The sequence below is a fragment of the Schistocerca piceifrons genome, chromosome 5 (assembly GCF_021461385.2).
Source record: "Schistocerca piceifrons isolate TAMUIC-IGC-003096 chromosome 5, iqSchPice1.1, whole genome shotgun sequence".
Classification (NCBI taxonomy): domain Eukaryota; kingdom Metazoa; phylum Arthropoda; class Insecta; order Orthoptera; family Acrididae; genus Schistocerca; species Schistocerca piceifrons.
Genome location: NC_060142.1, coordinates 170316803 through 170335802, shown reverse-complemented (window position 1 = coordinate 170335802; position 19000 = coordinate 170316803). Strand labels below are relative to the sequence as shown.

At 38.1% G+C, this 19000-nt stretch overlaps 1 protein-coding gene across 1 annotated transcript in view; it reads right to left on the bottom strand.

Moving 5' to 3' along the window:
* The window catches only part of LOC124798138 (endoplasmic reticulum transmembrane helix translocase), a 189982-nt gene that overhangs the window by 140588 nt on the left and 30394 nt on the right, over window positions 1-19000 (bottom strand). Inside the window, exons 8-9 of the mRNA XM_047261412.1 lie at window positions 9642-9779; window positions 9424-9544 (exon numbers count right to left, since the gene is read on the bottom strand). Of these exons, the coding sequence (XP_047117368.1) occupies window positions 9424-9544; window positions 9642-9779 (259 nt within the window). The remainder of the gene's footprint in view (window positions 1-9423; window positions 9545-9641; window positions 9780-19000) is intronic.

Here is a 19000-nt window from a genome sequence, read left to right as displayed (position 1 = left end):
TCTACAAAGAGCCGTAAAATGTTATGTGGATGGTTTTTCCTGCTAATATTATCAATTTTCTGTATCACTTCATTTGCGTATTGAGCAAGATGAAAATGAGTCTATATGCATTGGTACAAGTCCTAATGTGCCTTGTGTTACAGTCATGATCTCTATGCAAGATATAGAACAATGTCAGCATAATGGTTGCACAATTTTCATGAAATGCAGGTTCTTTTAAATTCCTCAACAGGTTTTTGTGATAACTATGCCATCCTTCTTCCAAGTACTCTGATTTAAGTTCTCCGAACCTTTCTGTTGCACTTTCATATGGGTTACACCAATCCGTTAATCTAGCGAAGTTTCTGATTTCATTCAATGTCTGTTGTTGTGCCTACACAATAGAGCCCCAAACACTGGAACAATACCCTACGCTTGGTCGCATTAGCATCTTGTATGCGATTTTCTATAAAAATTGTACTTTCCAGAACTTTTTCAACAATTTTAAATCCATACCACATCCCATAGTGAATTACAGTCATATCAAATGCTCTGCATTCATGACAATATTACTGTTCAAAGAGCAGTTACCATTCAAAAATCATACTCTGTCCAAACGGAGTACATTTGCAATTAAAAAAAAAAAAAAAAAGAAAAAAAAAGAAAAAAAAAATTAAGTTGTGCGCTTGTAAGAGTGGTTATGCCCTGGATTTAATCATAAATAAAATTGCAACAATGGAAATCTGCTGTCACAATGTGAGGAAAAACGGTGACATAGTGGCAACACTCATGAAGCTGTATGTGGAACAGGGGCACACACTATGTGCTGACAATCACTGTTTTGAGTCCAGGCCTGTTCCTAGGGCTTCATAACAATCGAACTACCACAACACTACTTTGTAAGGACAATTTGTCAAAACTACATGACAAAATGAAATGAGGTGAAATCAGTTTAAGTCCACTGATATAAAGCATGGCATGAAGTGGTGCGAGAAAAGAAATGTTTGTATGTTGCCACCTGTAATACCACAGAAAAGTTTTAAATGGTAAAGACTGATAGAAGGAATGGTGAAAGAATCTTCAAAACACAATACATTGCAGATTATAATTCAAGTATGGGGACAGTTGGCCACACTGACATGTAATTGAGTTCAGACAGATCAGTGAGGAGGATTGTGAAGCTTTAGAAGAAGTTCTTTTTGTGCATAGTGGACCTATGTATTTTAAATAGTCATGTCTTCCACAGAACAACAATAGAGTGAAAAAAACGTCAACAGCAGGGTTTCATTTGTCTCTGGTCAGAGAACTTACTGAAAAGAATTTTGATGTAAAAGGTATTCACACACTTAAAGAGTCCCCGACATTGAAACTTTTTGCAATTAATTGCTGTGCAGACAAACACACAGGCTTAACAGATTTCAGATTATCTAACATATATATCCAGCATGTGAAGTACAAATTAAAAACGAAATTATATAAAATCATTTTTTTCTGATGCACAACTATACTGATGGAAATGGAAATAGTTACACAATGAACACATTCCACAAATGCTGAAAAATTGATAGTCTAGTATTTCCATGCCTTCAGAGTAAATTTTTTTAAATTTCACATTTGGGTGAGCTTACTTCAGTATAGGTAAAAGCCAGTCCTGCAGATGAAAATAGGTATGAACACATACATAGTGGCTACTGTGTGTGTGTGTGTGTGTGTGTGTGTGTGTGTGTGTGTGTGTGTGTGTGTGTGTGTGTGTGTGTGTGTGTGTCCAGAACTTTTTAGGTGGAGACTGCAACACAACTTGCCCAGAAGATATGCACATGCAACTTATTGCCACTGAGGTTGGATATATGCATGAGGGTACAGAAGCATTATACAAAATGGTTCAAATGACTCTGAGTACTATGGGACTTAACATCTGAGGTCATCAGTCCATAGAACTTAGAATTACTTAAACCTAACTAACCTAAGGACATCACACACATCCATGCCTGAGGCAGGATTTGAACCTGCGACCGTAGCAGTCGCGCGGTTCCAGACTGAAGCGCCTAGAACGGCTCGGCCACCAAGGCCGGCTAGCATCATACAGATAAATCTTACAGATGCTGACTGTTATGCAATGACTACAGAATGAGTTGTGGTGATATGGACTCAGCACAACAGTGTGGCAAAAGAATCTCTTCAATTGGTTTTGACAGACATATGACAACAGCTGAAATCCAGACAGGGGTTACAGCAGAATGTCATCATCATGAACTGCCGGGAACAGATCACTAGAAGCTGGGTTGAGATTTCCAGTTGCCATGCATCATTTAGTGCAAACACTTAGCACATACAACAGAGACTTGCATGTTGGCCAATGTCAAGTGGGACACTGAGTGGCATTCTGTGGAATTCAGCAACCAGTCTCGCTTCTGTTTGTGACAGTCAGATTGACTCCAAAGTGTCCATAGGCAACCTGGTGGAAAGTCACAGGAACCCATACCTGGGGAAATCATGATTCAGGGAGTTACTGGATATGACAACAAGACTGACATAGTAACTGTTGAAAGGAGGCTGAATGTTCATCAACATTTGGCAAGAAGAACTTTTATTTAATTCATAGAACAATGATACAGCAACCAGTGATAAATGTTTTGCAGAGAAACAGTTTTGGCTGCAAAACAAGCTTTATTATTTTATATTTTGCCAAATAATATTGTTTGTGTGGCCGGAACATATACAACAGCATTTCTTACATGTTAACATTTTCTCATGCATTTCTGTAGGCCTGATTCCACTTTTGACATCTTTGGACAACACTACATATTCTACAAGGGCACTGTGCAAGTCTCTTACAATTCGACAAGGGTAACTACCTCCTGAGGTCTTTTATGAACTTTAAATGTGACTTTCCTTCTCCTCAACACTATATTATATCAGGGCACCATGCAATGTTCTTAAAATATAGACAACGGTGTTTGCCTGCTAAGACATTTTCATGGACAGCAGCCTGTATGTTTAACATCTGATGAGCCAGCCAATCTGAAGATGCCTTAAACACAGTGAAATGAATTATTGGCAAAATATAAAATAACAAACCCTGTTTTGCAGTGAAGACTGTTCATCTCTTCAAAATATGGCAAGAATGTTAAACCCTCATGTCGTAAACTCCAGGACCAGTGTACCAGAAATGGCATCTTTCAGCAAAATAATGCAAGATCCCACACAGCAGTTCACACCACAAATGCCTTAAGGAATGTGGGGATCCTAGCCAGGCCTGGTTTGCTACCCATAGAGTGTCTCTGTGATGTGATGGGAAGATGTATACTCTCACACCAATAATCCTCATGAACTGACAAAGCAAGTATTTCAGGCATGGCAAGAAACTCCTCAAGATGACATTCAGAGACTGTTGCTTCCATGTCACAATGAGTACATAAATATTATCTTGCTTGTGGCAATCACACCACATACTAATACTGATGAACATCTGTTCCAAATGGAAGGGAAGACTGTTCATATTACCCACTACGTGATGAACATCTTCAAAAAGTCTGATAAATATTGGACTGGTACTTCATGGCAAACTGTTGTACATTTAGAATTATTGTGTTTCATAAGTTACATCCAAAAAATTAAAAATGAAGCATTGCTACAACAAAGACTGCAACCTCAAAGAAAGGCAGCCTATTCACAAGAATAAATTTGAAACTAAAGCAGCCCTTTCATTAGATACTATACTAAAAGACAAAAGCTGTGCCTTACTAATGCTTTATACAAATTGTACTCATTACGAATAGACAATCTGTCCAAGTACAACTATGTACCCAATCTGCTATATTCTAAGGAAAAATCATACATAAAATATCAAACAACTGAAATACAACTGATTCAACAAAAGCGGAATGAATAAATTTTTACCGTGATTCACAGCAAGTGTTGATGTGTTAGAGTGATATGACAGACCTGAGAAATATTTAATAGGTAATTTAAAACTATAAATCACCCTGAGCTGTGGGTTGTTTTCCTCTTCTTTAGGAACATGTTGCTTTTGACCAGTGCTACTAAAACATGTCTCAAACTAGTGGAAGATATAATTCTTAGTTGAGAAAACAATTTTAATGACTCTTGGTATGTGAAATAATTCATCTGCAGAGAAGTATCTAAGTCAGAAATTCTGTGTGTCCACACAGCTTATGCACTCACAGTATTTAAATTCTATCAATGCAGAGCAAACTCTGGGAAACATACGATCACCATTGTAGTTTCAGGAAATATTCTGCACAGAGCAAGGCAAAGTGTGAGGGTAACTCAGCCCCCGTCAGCTGCTTGAGTACAAGGCACTTAGTGAGCAAGTAGACAGATTACCAACAGCAGTTAAGATAATGTACAGTGAACACATTTTAATTAATTAATTAATTAATTAGCCATCCAAGTAAATGAAAACACACAGCAACAACAATAATATAATCCTAAAACTACAATCTAATATTGATGACACACCAGCATGGTCATTCACTGCAAACAAATCTTCCATGTCACATAATTCACTCATTTTGCTGCAAACCAACATGTGTTCAGAATCCTCCTTTGTCCCACACTCACAAAGCTAATCATCACTGATACCCAGCTTCTTCACATTAATCTTGCATCTGGTCAAATCTGTGCTCAGTCTATTGAGTGTCTTCTAAGTCCTGTATTGGAGATGGCAGCCTAATAGTAGTTTCTCTTTTGCAGTCCATAATCCTCCAATGGACTCTGTTCTCCACAACTAAGTTTGGCCGGCTTCCACTGAAGCTGCAATTGGTGGTATTGCAAGGATGAAGATTTTCTGGATTTCAATCATGATGGATAAGCATGAGTTCCAGACAATGGGTGCCTAGGATCTGTTTATCGCTTCTTTTTAATCTTTACTGCTACCTATCTTCTTACACCTGGAGGTGCTACTCCCATGAGTGCAAAGATCTTCTTAGTGACTAGAGTTGGTCTTAGGCATCCTGCGACAATGCAATGTTTCGAACAGCCATGTCAGCTCGATTAAAATGTGCAGAGTTCCTCTAGACCACAGTGGCATACTCTCCACAGAGAAGGAGCAGATGTGCGGTGACCACTGGGCTGCACTTCCCATATGGTGTTTGTCAGTTTGTGGATGGCTTTATTCCTCGTGCATACTTTCTGTCTGGTGTGTATACAGTGTCGTTTATAAGTTAAGGCGTCAGCCAATTACAGTATAACTCAGCTTTTAGATTCCTGGAATTAACGCTTTCCCGCCATTTATGACTTTTTTATCAGTCCCGTCAAATTTCCTGAGCCCACAATATTAATTTGCACCTGATTTTGCATCAACATACTTATAATTTTCCTGTGATTTACGCATTACGAAAAAATGTGTGTGGAGAAAATATTATGCTGGCATAATGTTGGTCATCCAGTAGTGTTTACAAATATTAAGTGGTTAAGTTTCTTGACACCAGGGCACTCTATCCAGTGGATTTGAACGAGTAAACGAGTAAAAGTTGTAACAATTCGTGCCGTATCTCCCGCTGCTGCCCAGCTCTACATGGTGTGGTGGCTGATGGGAGTATATAACGAGGTTCATTCGAATGAAGATATCATGACCAATCACAACCATTTCCAAACTGTGTCTACTGCGCAAATGCAGTTTTGTGATTGTTGTGATCATTGTGACACCTTAGTCGAACCATATTTAGCGTGTTTCAGCATATGGCCACGTGGAGTGCTAGTTGACACAGTCATTCAGTTTGTGTTGTTCAAATGCTTTTAATGTAAACACAGTGCCGGTTATGTATTGTGTTCATACTGAGCAAAACGTGTTTACAGAATTTATTCTCGTTGTCAAGTGCAGCATTTACGTATGTATTTTTTGTGATGTTACACAAACAAACAATGTGAGTGATAGTTTACCTGTGTGTGTGTGTGTGTGTGTGTGTGTGTGTGTGTGTGTGTGTGTGTGTGTGTGTGTGTGTGTGTGTGTGTGTGTGTGTTTTTCTACATAACTGATGAGGCACAGTACCTGATAACCTCAAAAAGCCGCAGAATAACACATATTCAAACACCACACAAAATACTTGTTTACATATTTGCACTTGACAACGAGAAAAAATTCTCGACACACGTCATGCTAAGCATGAAAAAATAAGAAACTAGTGCAGTATTTCATCATTTAAATAATGAATGACAGTTGCAGGCTTTCCAAAAACAATGATTATGACATCTGAAATTAAGTCAAACGTTTCCATTTCCCAGACAGTTATCAATTGCAGTTACATCAGCGGTTTTTATTAGCCAATAGACCTTATTACATAATAAAAAAGTCACTGACAAGTCTTTTGCTGCCTGTTATGTACATACGTCATACATAAAGTGCAAGAGGGTATCCTATATATAACTTTCACAGCTTAAAACATTATTTCCCATATTTTCCCGCATTTTACACTATTTTTTTTGAAGTCCCTTGAAAAGTGTAAAAGTGGGTTTTGACAGTATAACAATAGGAATTGGGGTGAACACAGTTATTGAAATTGCATCCTTTCCAGGTGATGTCCAATTTTCTTCTTGCCTCTTTTCTGAGTAGGTGGAATGCACACACTTGCATTTTATCATAGGTACCATGGTTATTGTCTTTGATAGCAAATGTTAGGTTGGATTCTATTTATTTGAATGTTGCGACTACTTAAGCAGCGACAGCTACCTCATCTACATAGATGAAGGACTAGCTTCCAGTGTTGCAGGACTGATCATTGGCATACATGTAATATAATATCGGAGCTAGTACACTTCCTTGGCTAAGACCAGTTGTCTACATTCTCCAGTGGCTTTTTAAAGTGACAAAATTTGTGTATTATACAGCAGGCACTGAGTAAACTGCATCAATCTATAATCCTTACTTGCATACAGCTTTTATGTTAGTTTCTATGAGTCATGGCACTATAACCAGATGTAACGTCAAGGAAAGCAATTCCCGTAATTTGCTTTCTTTTGTAACCTTCCTTGACGTGTTAGGTTAGATTAAGTATCAACTAGCAAACATTTATTTAAGGAACTCGGGATATGCACAGTATTTTCACAATACATATATTCTCTTATGAAATTTATTGTTAATAATCCAACCCAATTCAAAAATAATAGCAAAGTGCGTAGCTACGACACTAGAAGAATGGATGATTTTCACTATTCTGGATTAAATCTGACTTTGGCAAAGAAAGGGGTTAATTATGCTGCCACAAAAATCTTTGATCATTTGCCAAATAGCATCAAAAGTCTGACAGATAGCCAACCAACATTTAAAAACAAATTAAAAGAATTTCTGAATCACAACTTCTTCTACTCAATAGATGAATTTTTAAATATAAAGTAGTAACTGTACGTACGTATAATTTGTGTGTGTGTGTGTGTGTGTGTGTGTGTGTGTGTGTGTGTGTGTGTGTGTAATCAAAACTTATGTTAAATTGACATGTTCCACATCGTTATGAAATGCTGTATTCAAGATATATGGGACAAGTGTTAATGTGATATAATGACTAGTACATGACTTTCCTGGACTGAAATCTGACTGTTCTTTAATATAGAAACTTTTTATCTTCACAAGCACACAACACCAAGACTTTGAAATAAATATAAAACTGTTTTGCATACTGCTAAAGCAATCCCTTTAAAAAAAAAGAAAGGTTGCATTTTTGTGTCTGTGTTCCTAAACAGCTAAAGAATTTTCAAGTCACCATGAACAAAAGAATGCAGTGTTTATGGCATTCTAAAATAATGACAGAAGTAGGATGTAGACTGACAGTAAATATTCCTGTAAAGTGCTAGCATCATCTAGTGCAGAAAAGTTAGAAGTAGAATCTATTAAGCTTAACTTTGTGCTGAATTAAACCTGAAATTTTAAGAACAGCCCTTGAAATCAAATAGTTGGCATCATCATGTTCACTGTACAGTCTTGCAAAAACAACAAATAAGCAGTCACCACGGTTATAAAAATATATAGGGACAAAATCACAAACTTGGTAGACTGACTTAAGTAGCAGTAATTCAACTGCTGACTGAGGCACTTATTTATATACTCTGTTTACATATGAGGTTGACTACTGTTCTGGTGTGTATAAAAGGTCTACCTCAAAACCATACAAAAAATTCTGGCTTACATCACTGGTGATCCAAACTCTCCATGTGTGAATACCAGCCCCCTCTCAGACATGTACCACTGAACATTTTAGTCCACCTATTTCATAATTTCTCTAGCAACAACACAGTTAATCAAAAATTTATTCCTCCTATCACTCAGCTGAGACTGGCCAAATATTTATGATAAAAATTGTTGTTCTGTGACTGATAGTATGGCCCAAACTACCTCTTGTAACAACTCATATTTCAGTTTAAACTTTTAACAATATTAGAGAAGGAAAGTTGCCACTCACCATATAGCGGAGATGATGAGTCGCGATAGACAACAAAAATATTCACACAATTATAGCTTTCGGCCATTAAGGCCTTTGTCAGCAATAGACACACATATATACAGGCACACTCACGCAAACGCAACTTGGACACATGTCTGCAGTCTCAGATAACTGAAACCACACTGCGAGCAGCAGCACCAATGCAAGATGGGAGTGGCGACAGGGTGGGGGTAAGGAGGAGGCTGGGGTGGATAGGGGGAAGGGTGATATGGTGGGGGTGGCGGACAGTGAAGTGCTGCAGTTATAGACAGAGGGCAGAGAGAAGGTGGGGAGGGAGGTGAGGGTAAGCAGCAGAAAGGAGATAAATTAAAAGACTGAGTGTGGCAGTGAAATGACGGCTGTGTAGTGCTGGAATGGGAACAGGGAGAGCATGCCAGCCTCATCCTTACCCCCACCCAGTCGCCACTCCCATCATACACTGGTGCTGCTACTGCTCGCAGTGTGGTTTCAGTTGTCTGAGACTGCAGACGTGTGTGGAAGATGCGTTTGAGTGAGTGTGTGTGTGTGACAAAGGCCTTAATGGCCGAAAGCTATAATTGTGTGAATCTTTTTGTTGTGTCTATTGCAACTCACCGACTCCACTATATGGTGAGTGGCGCCTTTCCTTCTCTAATATTGTTACACTCCATCCTGGATTTTCCATTCTTAGTTTTAACTTTTAATAATATTGTATCAACATCCATGCTGTTTCATTTCCAGTATCTAATTAACAGGCATTCAAGACAATATTTTAATGCTTCTTACATAATGGGACCTCCACTGTATATTAATCTGTCTTCTGGCTTTGAACTTGTTTTGTTCTGTTCATGAATGAGTTATAGGCACTCTCTCTCTCTCTCTCTCTCTCTCTCTCTCTCTCTCTCTCTCATAGTAACTAGGAACAACATGCTTGATTAACAGAAACAGATCAAGGAAAATATAAGAAAATAATAATAATAATAATAATAATAATGAAATATAAGGGATTTAATAATCACTTTAAACTTACTCAAGACCAGAAACTCCTTCAACTACAAGGTTATCACTTGTGAGTGTCCCTGTTTTGTCAAAGCAGCAGATCTCTACTTTCCCCGCGAATGGAATTCGGAATGGCTCTGTACAAAATACCGCTGTAAAAAGAACATATTGTAACTTGATTTAGAAACCATGGAAAATTTATTCCTTTTTTTCCCACTTCTTGTACTGCATCTCACACTGTAAACTTACCTAATTTTGACAATGATAGAAGAGATGTATTGACAGCAAGTGATAATTCTATAGGAAGCTCTGGAGGAACAACTGATGTCAGTATCAGTGCACATTCAAGGAAGAGCTTGTACCGATTGCGTTTTGGATCTTCTGAACCTATACAATGCAACATTCTTATTAATCATACAAAAAGTTGTAATGTTATCAAAACAAAGAACAACATCAAAGGACTAAAGTGTCTGTTTATTGTCAGTGCAACAGAACGACTGACATACTAAGCTCAGATATAACAACATAGTTTCATTTTGCACATAAACTTTTGGTCCACTAATCTTACAAAGAATGAGAAATCTTCAGCAAAACAGAATACGTACTGACACATAATTAAATCTTTGAACACACAAAGAGATATTTCTTATAGCACTAGGATACTTAACATTATTCATGAAGTGCTCCTTGTTTTCCTGTATTTTGTTTTGATAGGAGAAGAAAATGAAAGTACATTCTTTCATATGCTGTTGTTTATGAGAAAAATTTTAAAATACTCACACAAAATATAGTTTCATAACACAACAAACACTTTCTTCCCCTCAATGTATCTTTTTTCCAAAACTTTTTAACTTTCATTTGCTTAAAATAAATTCTACCACAAGCCATTCCACATATAGGCCCTACCTTAACTGTTGTCTGGAATTGGTGGAGTTTTATCCCAGTAAACGAATTCATAATTTAATCATACTGCACAAGATTCCTTAAAGTAATTACTATGGAAGAGCATAGTGGTCAAATGCAAATATCATGCACAGTATTGACACAGTCCATATCTCTTCTGCTGGTGATCCACATGCCAATCTCCTATTACACAATACAGTAGCTAGCATCACAAATACTGGTAGGTGCTACCTTATTCGACTGTAAATGTAGTAATTTCTCTGGTCTAACTAAATCACTATTGCTCTTTCACCCAGCAGACAAAGGATAGTGAAACCTAAATTTTTGTTGCACCTCTAGATTGACTCGTGTTTTAAACAGTCTACCCAGCACCCTCTACACATCCTAAAAGCTTGTAAGGTAAGATCAAAAACAGCCTCTATAAAAGCAACACTTCCCACAAATGGATCTCTTTAATGTTCGCTCCTAGTACACCAACATGGTGACAACTAAGGAAAAATAGTCAATTACTTGTCAACACAATATTCATATGTGGCAACAGTGCCAATCGCCCAATGTAAGCTGAAGGTCACAGCAGTTCTTTATCCTTTGACAAAGTCAACAACTGGTATCTCATAAAATCTACACAATATGAAGTACAAATATCAGCCCAAATACTTGGAAAATTAACTTGCAAAGAAGAATTCACTCAATGGTCAAGAAATAGCCTCCATAATTTCATGAAAGTCTGACTACATTTAACAATCAAGCAAATTCAATATACCTAGAGCGTTTAAATTACTTTTAGTTGTCAAAAGTAAAACCCCTCTCGGAATAAATGTCCCGTGGTATTAGTATTAAATATCCGTAAGTCTGTCCTTATAAAAGTCAAAGTACCAAATTGATGCAAACCGTGACAAGGAGCAAGGTTATTTTAGTGGCATCACCTGACGTCAGTATGGAAACCAAATAGCTGGCATGACATTACTGTTGACCACTGTGGTAGCGATACCCAGACGGAGCCACTCTTTAGGGATGTCCTGTGACAGGACACTGCCAGAATCTCACAGATAAGCTGGCCCAGAGCTGGTCTGAGTGAGCAGTAATATGATCTATAGAGAGTGTAGCAAGTATGCTACCAGTTTGGCTTGTGTACTAATATTGTGGACTGTGTAAAAGGCATGGACTGGACTTCAGTCTGCAATACAGACATAAGTTAGCTTGTGTTGTTTCCAAGTTATTCTGTATATAACTCCCATTGCAAACAAACAAGGCCAAACATCCCTGCTAACTCTGTGCATCTCACCTCCAGAAACTTGGCAACACACCGTGACCTGTGTGCGTGCAAAATGGACTTTGAAAATTTTGGTTATCAGGAGCTAACAAGAGCTATATTACAGGCATTGCAAGCATTATCAAATGCCGCAGGAAAGTTTTCTGTGACACCCATGTTTATAGCTTTTGTATCATTCAATGACCAACATAATTGTGGGACACTTACTGCTGACACTTGCAGTTATATTAAGTAGGAATTTCAATTTTAAATGTTTTTGTACATGGAATTATGCAGACTTTCTTATCAGGGATGTTACAATTTATTTTACCTCTGACTCAGAAATGTAGAACCACAAATGAAGGAAACCAGGTCTGCCTCTGATGGAAATAATGTGAACAGTTCAAGCCTGTGAAATTGCCTTCACAACCCAGAGTTTGTTATGGTGGAAGAAAGATGGTCAGCTCTATGGCACCGACCACACTAGACACGATGCCACTTCTGACAGGCCCCCATCTGTTCCATGGCCCAGATGAACTTGTAAATCACCACCCCTGCAGCAACAAGTCATATCAGTGACAGTGCAGTTACCCTGATGTAAACAGTGTTTCTTTCACCACATATGTAGTGTGTGCCTCCACTGGAACACAACATGCCACAGGTGTGGATAAAAGGGACATTTGTGCAAGAGGTCATTTGTAGCAATTGCAGACTTCATGGGATGCAATCCTACAAATCTTTGACCACATGCTCTTTCGTGTTAATGCCCTCTGTGGTTTTCTAGCAACTTTTAGAGTCTCCCTGATTGAAGGCTGCAACCCTGTGGAGTGGTTTCATGGCTGCCCATTACTGCACGGTATTGAACATGCTGTGACCACTGCCAGAGGATGTCGCTGCCAAAGCCTTTCCTTGACAGGTGGGCACACTGGTGTGAGTCTGCGAGTCCCAATGCCCCACAACCTGGATCTCTGAGATGATCTCTGTCTGTCAAGGGTCCTTGATGTTTAAGTTCTCTCTGTCAATGAGCATCTGAGGTGCTGCCACAATTAACTCAGCCACTGCTATCCTGGTCAGCAGCCATCATTAGCTCTTCTGCCCCCTGGCGACTAGTGCACCTTCCACCAAGCCTCGTCTTGCATCAGCCTTCCACATCTATGCCCATGGACACTGACTTACCGCTGTTCCCAGTGGAAGCTTATTCGGACCACATGCCACCTGTGGTTCTCCCTAATGTCACTATGTAAATTGAATAGCTAGCACAAAATTTCTGTCGGTTGCTGTGGCACCACTATCCAGAGTGGCCCTAGTCATTAGGAGCACCCTCCTATGGGACCATGCCAGAATCTAGCATATGAATTGGTCAAGTGCTAGTCTGAATAAGTTGTGATGCAATCTGTGGAGTGTGCGGTGAGTATGATACACATTTGACTTAGATACTAATATCATGGACTCTGATACAAAATGGACTGGACTTTGCTTTGCAATACGGACTTAAGTCAGCTTGTACTGTTTCTGATAAACATCCCGTATAAATCTCTTGTCGTAAATAAACCTAGACAAGACCCCACTAATTCACGTGTAACTCGTGTTTACGAAAGTTATAATCTATCTAGTTATGGCTTCAATTCTCTTACAATAGCCAGATCTTGTTACAGATGTTATTCATATGTTTTCTGAGCACTGTAAATTGTATTATAAGTGGGGATCGAGTTCCAGTCTGGCAGTTTTAATCTGTCAGCAAGTTTTGAAAACAGCACATACACTGTTGCAGAGTGGAAGATTCATTCTGGAAATTATGCATCACTCTTCACCAGTGATAATTACATGGGAGATTTTTAAACCTCATTTGCACCAAATGGTGCTTACAGGACCAAATAAAGTTTGAAGTATCCATTGAAGGGGACACATACTAATATACAAAGTGATACAATTTCTTAACATGCTTGATTTAGCTCAATGGCAGTGCCACAAAATAAATAAATAATGCTTTGAAAATGATTAACCTGTGACTTTTAGAACTGATTCTTGTGGACAAACAACAACTGCTAGGGCAACAAGCTAACTAATCAAAACTAGACGCATTTGTCTTCATGGAGTTACCATGATTATTACTTGTAATCTGGACACTTTTTAACACAATAACTATCATATTGTATTATGGACTAATTGAACAATAAACACTACAGCTGGAACAATTTAGGAAGCGCAAGCTTTTAAGAACTATGTGTTTGAAACTCTTTCTGCATGAGCAGAAAATGTTTATTCCTATCTAGTTTTATTCACTGAAGAGCTAAAGAAACCGGTACACCTGCATAATATCACGTAGGGCCCCCATGAGCACGCAGAAGTGCCACAACATGACATGGCATGGACTCAACTAATGTCCGAAGTAGTGCTGGAGGGAACTGACACCATGAATCCTGCAGGGCTATCCAGAGTATGAGGGGGTGGAGATCTCTTCTGAATAGCATATTGCAAGGCATCTTAGATATGCTCAATCATGTTTGTGTCTGGAGAGTGTGGTGGCCATTGGAAGTGTTTAAGCTCGGAAGAGTGTTCCTGGAGCCACTCTGTAGCAATTCTGGACGTGTGGGGTGCCACACTGTCCTGCTGGAATTGCCCAAGTCGATTGTAATGCACAATGGATGTGAATGGATGCAGGTGATCAGACAGGATGCTTATGTACGTGTCACCTGTCATATCACTCCAACTGCACATGCTCTAAGAACCTCCACCAGGTTGAACAGTCCCCTGCTGATATGCAGGGTCCATGGATTAATGAGGTTGTCTCCATACCCGTACACGTCCATCCACTCAACACAATTGGAAATGAGACTTGCCCGACCAGGCAACATGTTTCCATTCATCAACAGTCCAATGTCGGTGTTGAAGGGTCCAGGCAAGGAGTAAAGCTTTCTGTTGTGCAGTCATCAAGGGTAAACAAGTGGACCTTCGGCTCCAAAAGCCCATTTCGATTATGTTTCCTTTGACACGCTGACACTTGTTGATGGCCCAGAATTGAAATCTGCAGCAGTTTTCAGAAGGATTGGCATAATCCCTATCACTTCATAGTCTCAGATATATTTAGCATATGTTAAAATTCAGGAGTGAGTAAGAAACACTTTTTTTTATTTTGTCCAAAAAGTTCCTGCCCCGAGATACAGGCATCCAAAGATGACACTGTGAACATCATTTTGAAAACGTTAATTTTGAAAAAAAAAATTGGAACTGCTGTATCTCTATAAAGTTCTAGATATTGTATTTTGTTAGAGTTTTTTTTATTTGAAAGATTATTTAAGATTACAATAGTATCCTCCATTTGGGCATGTCTGTCAAAGTTCTTTTTACTGCTACCTGTTGAATTTTTTTTATAATTTACAGAAAAAAATTTTTTTTTCAAAAATGCCGATTCAGAAAAGTTAACTTTAAATGCGAACATTTTTAGGTTAGGCTTTACCGTGACTGTTACTGACATTAAATGAAACAACAAGTTCACTGTTACCAGTGATTCCAGACGCCATATTTGTTTACAAATGTGGCAGTATACATGTGATGTGTTACGACAGCAAAAGGAACCTGTGATCACTGAAGGTACTGTAGTTTACTTATTTAATGTTTAATTTTTCGTCAAAAGTAATCCTAAACCATATTCTGAAATAGCGTTTCGTTTCTCCACTAGGGAGTGCCACAAGTTCCTCCAAAAATCGTAACACAACACACACACAAATGTAACACTTACTAATGTAAATCCACCCGATGATGGAGGTTTAAACCTTTGAAACGCGTCGTGGAAATAAATAAAACGGTGACTGGTAACAGTGAACTTGTTGTTTCATTTAATGCCAGAAAAGTTAGATTTTTTTTTCTGTTGATTAGTAACATGTAGTACTATGTTCTTGGTAAAGTATAGCTTCCACTATTAAGTTGGACAGGTTTAATTAAAAAAAAAAAAATTTAACTTTCAAGGGTAATGTATGTCTTCACTGAAGTTGTTTCTTGCTAATGTTATTTCTATTGTCTTTGTTGCAGTTATTTCTCATCACTTTCTCTGTTGCAGTTATTTCTTTTCACTTTCATATTTGCAGATATTTCTCACACTTTGTTATAATTACTTGTCAGTTTCTTTGTCATGGTTGTTCATTGTAGGTTTCTGTATTTTAGTTCTTTAGTGCTAATTTGTTTACTGAAGACGCTTCTAAGAAATCTGAGACCATCCAGTGAGATCTGTGTTTTCGTGAGGAATTTGCCAGTTGATATAGTTGCAGTGTGTTTTGTGAAAAGGACTGTTTGAAATGTCTTCTGACTAGAGTCACAGGAGAGTGAATTGTGCTGACTATTTGCATATCTGTAAAAGAGTTGATAAATAAAACAAGCCAAAAACCAGACTTTGTTCAGGTTCGGAATAAGTGTTCTCATTTAAAGACTCTTCTTCAAAGTGAATATGTTTCCAGTGATGACTTTTTGTGTTCTAAATGTTTTGACAGTATAACAACAATGATAGTATCTGAACAAGGTGAAACCTCCCATGGTGCAGATGATGCAGATTTTGCATCAATAGAGGAAGAATTAAATACCCTGAATTAGTCAACTCAGAGGTAGGTGTTAGTCCTGTTAAGAAACCGTGGTCAGTCAAGTCGAGTCATAAGCTCTATGCATGAAGAAAGCACAGAGAAATTACTACAGCTATGGATGAATACACTACAGCAAAACTGACCACACTCTTCAAAATAGAAATTCCATCTTCAGAAGAAAATGAACCACAGCACTCTTGCACCTCTTGCCAGGAATTTTTCACAAATATCAATTCAGCTGTTGAATATTGTGCATCCTACAGTGAAAATGTGCAAGTTTTAACTATTATTCCAGAGAAATTTTCAAAGACAATTTTGAACAGCATTGCATCAGTATCAAAGTACATGGTAGAAATGTGAGTTCTTTAAAAGAAGTCTTTGGAAGACCACATCCCTATTATGGTCATCCTGTAGAAGCAGCTCAAGTTCAAATAGTGAAGTCATTTTATCTGGAAGATAAGTGGGACTGTTCTCGCCAGAGTGTAAACAAAAAAGACACTATAACTTTAATAGCTGAAGGTCAAAAAGTTGTGAAAGTGAAGAGGTACATGACACACAGTATTTAAGAAACTTTTGCAATTTATAAGAGCAACTATACAACTTCACATATTGGAAGATCAAAATTTTATGCACTACGACCGACGTGGGTAGTTCCACACCCACCTAGAGATGTCTGTCTATGTGTGTACTGCACAAATTTTGAACTTCGTGTGGTAACTTCGACGAACTTACTGGAGCAAATGACATATGATACCTTGGTTGGGCATGTGATGTCATTAGTAGTCTGTGGCATAAAGCGAGATGACTGGTTTGTTTCAAGAATGTGGTGACTGCCCTGGAAAGGGAGGACTGTCTTCACAGACACTGTCTGGAAGATGTAGCAGATAACTCTGCAGAAATTACACGAGACATGGGAGGAAAATAAATTAACTAAGACAACTGTTGCCTTTGACATTTTCATTGATGAACTTCGTAAATGGTCAGTGAAAGCAGTAACACACCACATCTGAAGAAATTGCAAGAACAACACATTGTAGAAGTGAAAGGGTGTGTACAGGCTGAAGAAATATATTTAGTGCTTCACTGTGATTTACTGAGAACTGGTCTGTAGCTCTCCCACAAGAAGTACAAGGGTATCATTGGAGTAATGACTGGGTTTCAATTTTAACATGAGAGACCTATTTTTAAAACAAGACCAACAGTGTTGCAGTTGTAAGTGATGACACAGGACATGACTCAGCACATGCTTTGCTAGCAATGCGCAAAATTCTTCAACTGCAAACAGGTGTAGAGAAGATCATAATTACTTCTGATGGTGCCCCTAGTCATTTTAAAAATCGTTACTAGCTGTTTGAATTGAGTAAGTCGCTTGTGCCAACTGACTGGGTAAACAGTGCTACTGGTCACAGTAAGGAGCCTTGTGATAGTGTGGGCGACCTGCTGAACACCATGCTACAAAACACAATCTTTCTAAACCAAATACAGCTGTGATTCAGAATGCTGAGGATTTTACAAGAGTCGTGAAATCTTACACATCCACAGCCCTCAGTCTTTTGTCCAAAGAGGAAATCTAAGAAAAAAAAATGGTCCAATAAAACTACTACTGTGAAAGGAATTCAGAAGACACATTTTTGGATTCAAAGTGATGGGCGAACTCATATTGCACGCACTTTAAAGAGCAAAAAAGAAGAAATTTCATTCGTTCGACCAACACCTCAAAAACAGCAGGATAATATTCAGATTCATAACCTGAGAATGGGGGCTGTTTGTGGCTTGTGTGTATGACTGACTGGTGTATTGCAGAGATTATAGACACCAATTATGAGTTAAATGAAACTGTAGAGAACTTTATTCTACCACATGGACCAGCTGCTGGATATAGGTTTCCAGCTGGAGGACAGCAACAATGCCATCAGTGCTCACTTCCTGTTCACAATGTTTTGAAGATCGTAAGTGCTCCAGTTTCTATTGGTTCAACAGGAAAGCATCACTCTGTATCAAAAGAAGATACTGAAGTAGAGGAGCACATTTTTAGTTCATAGACTGGCTAATTTCAGTACAAAATAGAGTGCACAGAAGTTGTGTAAACTGAAATCTTTAAGTCTTTGGATTTTTCATATACATTTTGGAACCATTCAAAATGACACTCTTACTCATCTTTCGAAACTAAAACTTTGTTAAATAAGGATAGGTTTTGAATTTTATGATCTTGTTATGTGATAATGTGGTAATAAAACAGGTTTATGTACATCAAAAATTTCAATTGTTTATAAAACCTGTTCAACCTAAAAGTGGAAGCTCTCCTTTTCATGGAATGTACAACTCTATGGTACTAATCAACAGAAAAAAATTAAAATGTTATGGTTTGGCATTTTTGAAGGGGGGGGGGGGAATACATAAATTATAAAAAAAAGTTCAGAATGCTATATAGTAAAAGAATTTTGACAGGTAAGTCCAAAAGGAGGATTTCTTTGTAATCATAAAGCAATTAACTTTCAAATAAAACAAAGCCAACAAAATACCTAAAAGCATTTTTAAATTTTTTCCAAAATTCGTATCTCCAAAATGGTATGTGCAGTGTCATCTTGGAGGGCTGTATCTTGGAGCAGAATTTTTTTTAGAGAAAACAAAAAAAATGTGTGTTCCTTACTTACTCCTTCATTTTATCATATGCTGAATTCAATAACATCCGAGATTTGAAGGTAAGATTTTTTCCTAGCCTGCCTGAATTGATATGGACTACGTAAACTGCACTTCTGTCACGCTGAATGACACTCTTCAGTCGTCGTGGGCCCTGTTTTTGCAAGATTTATTTCCAGCCACAGCAATATCAAAGATTTGATGTTTTGCCAGATTCCTGATATTCATGTACACTCGTGAAA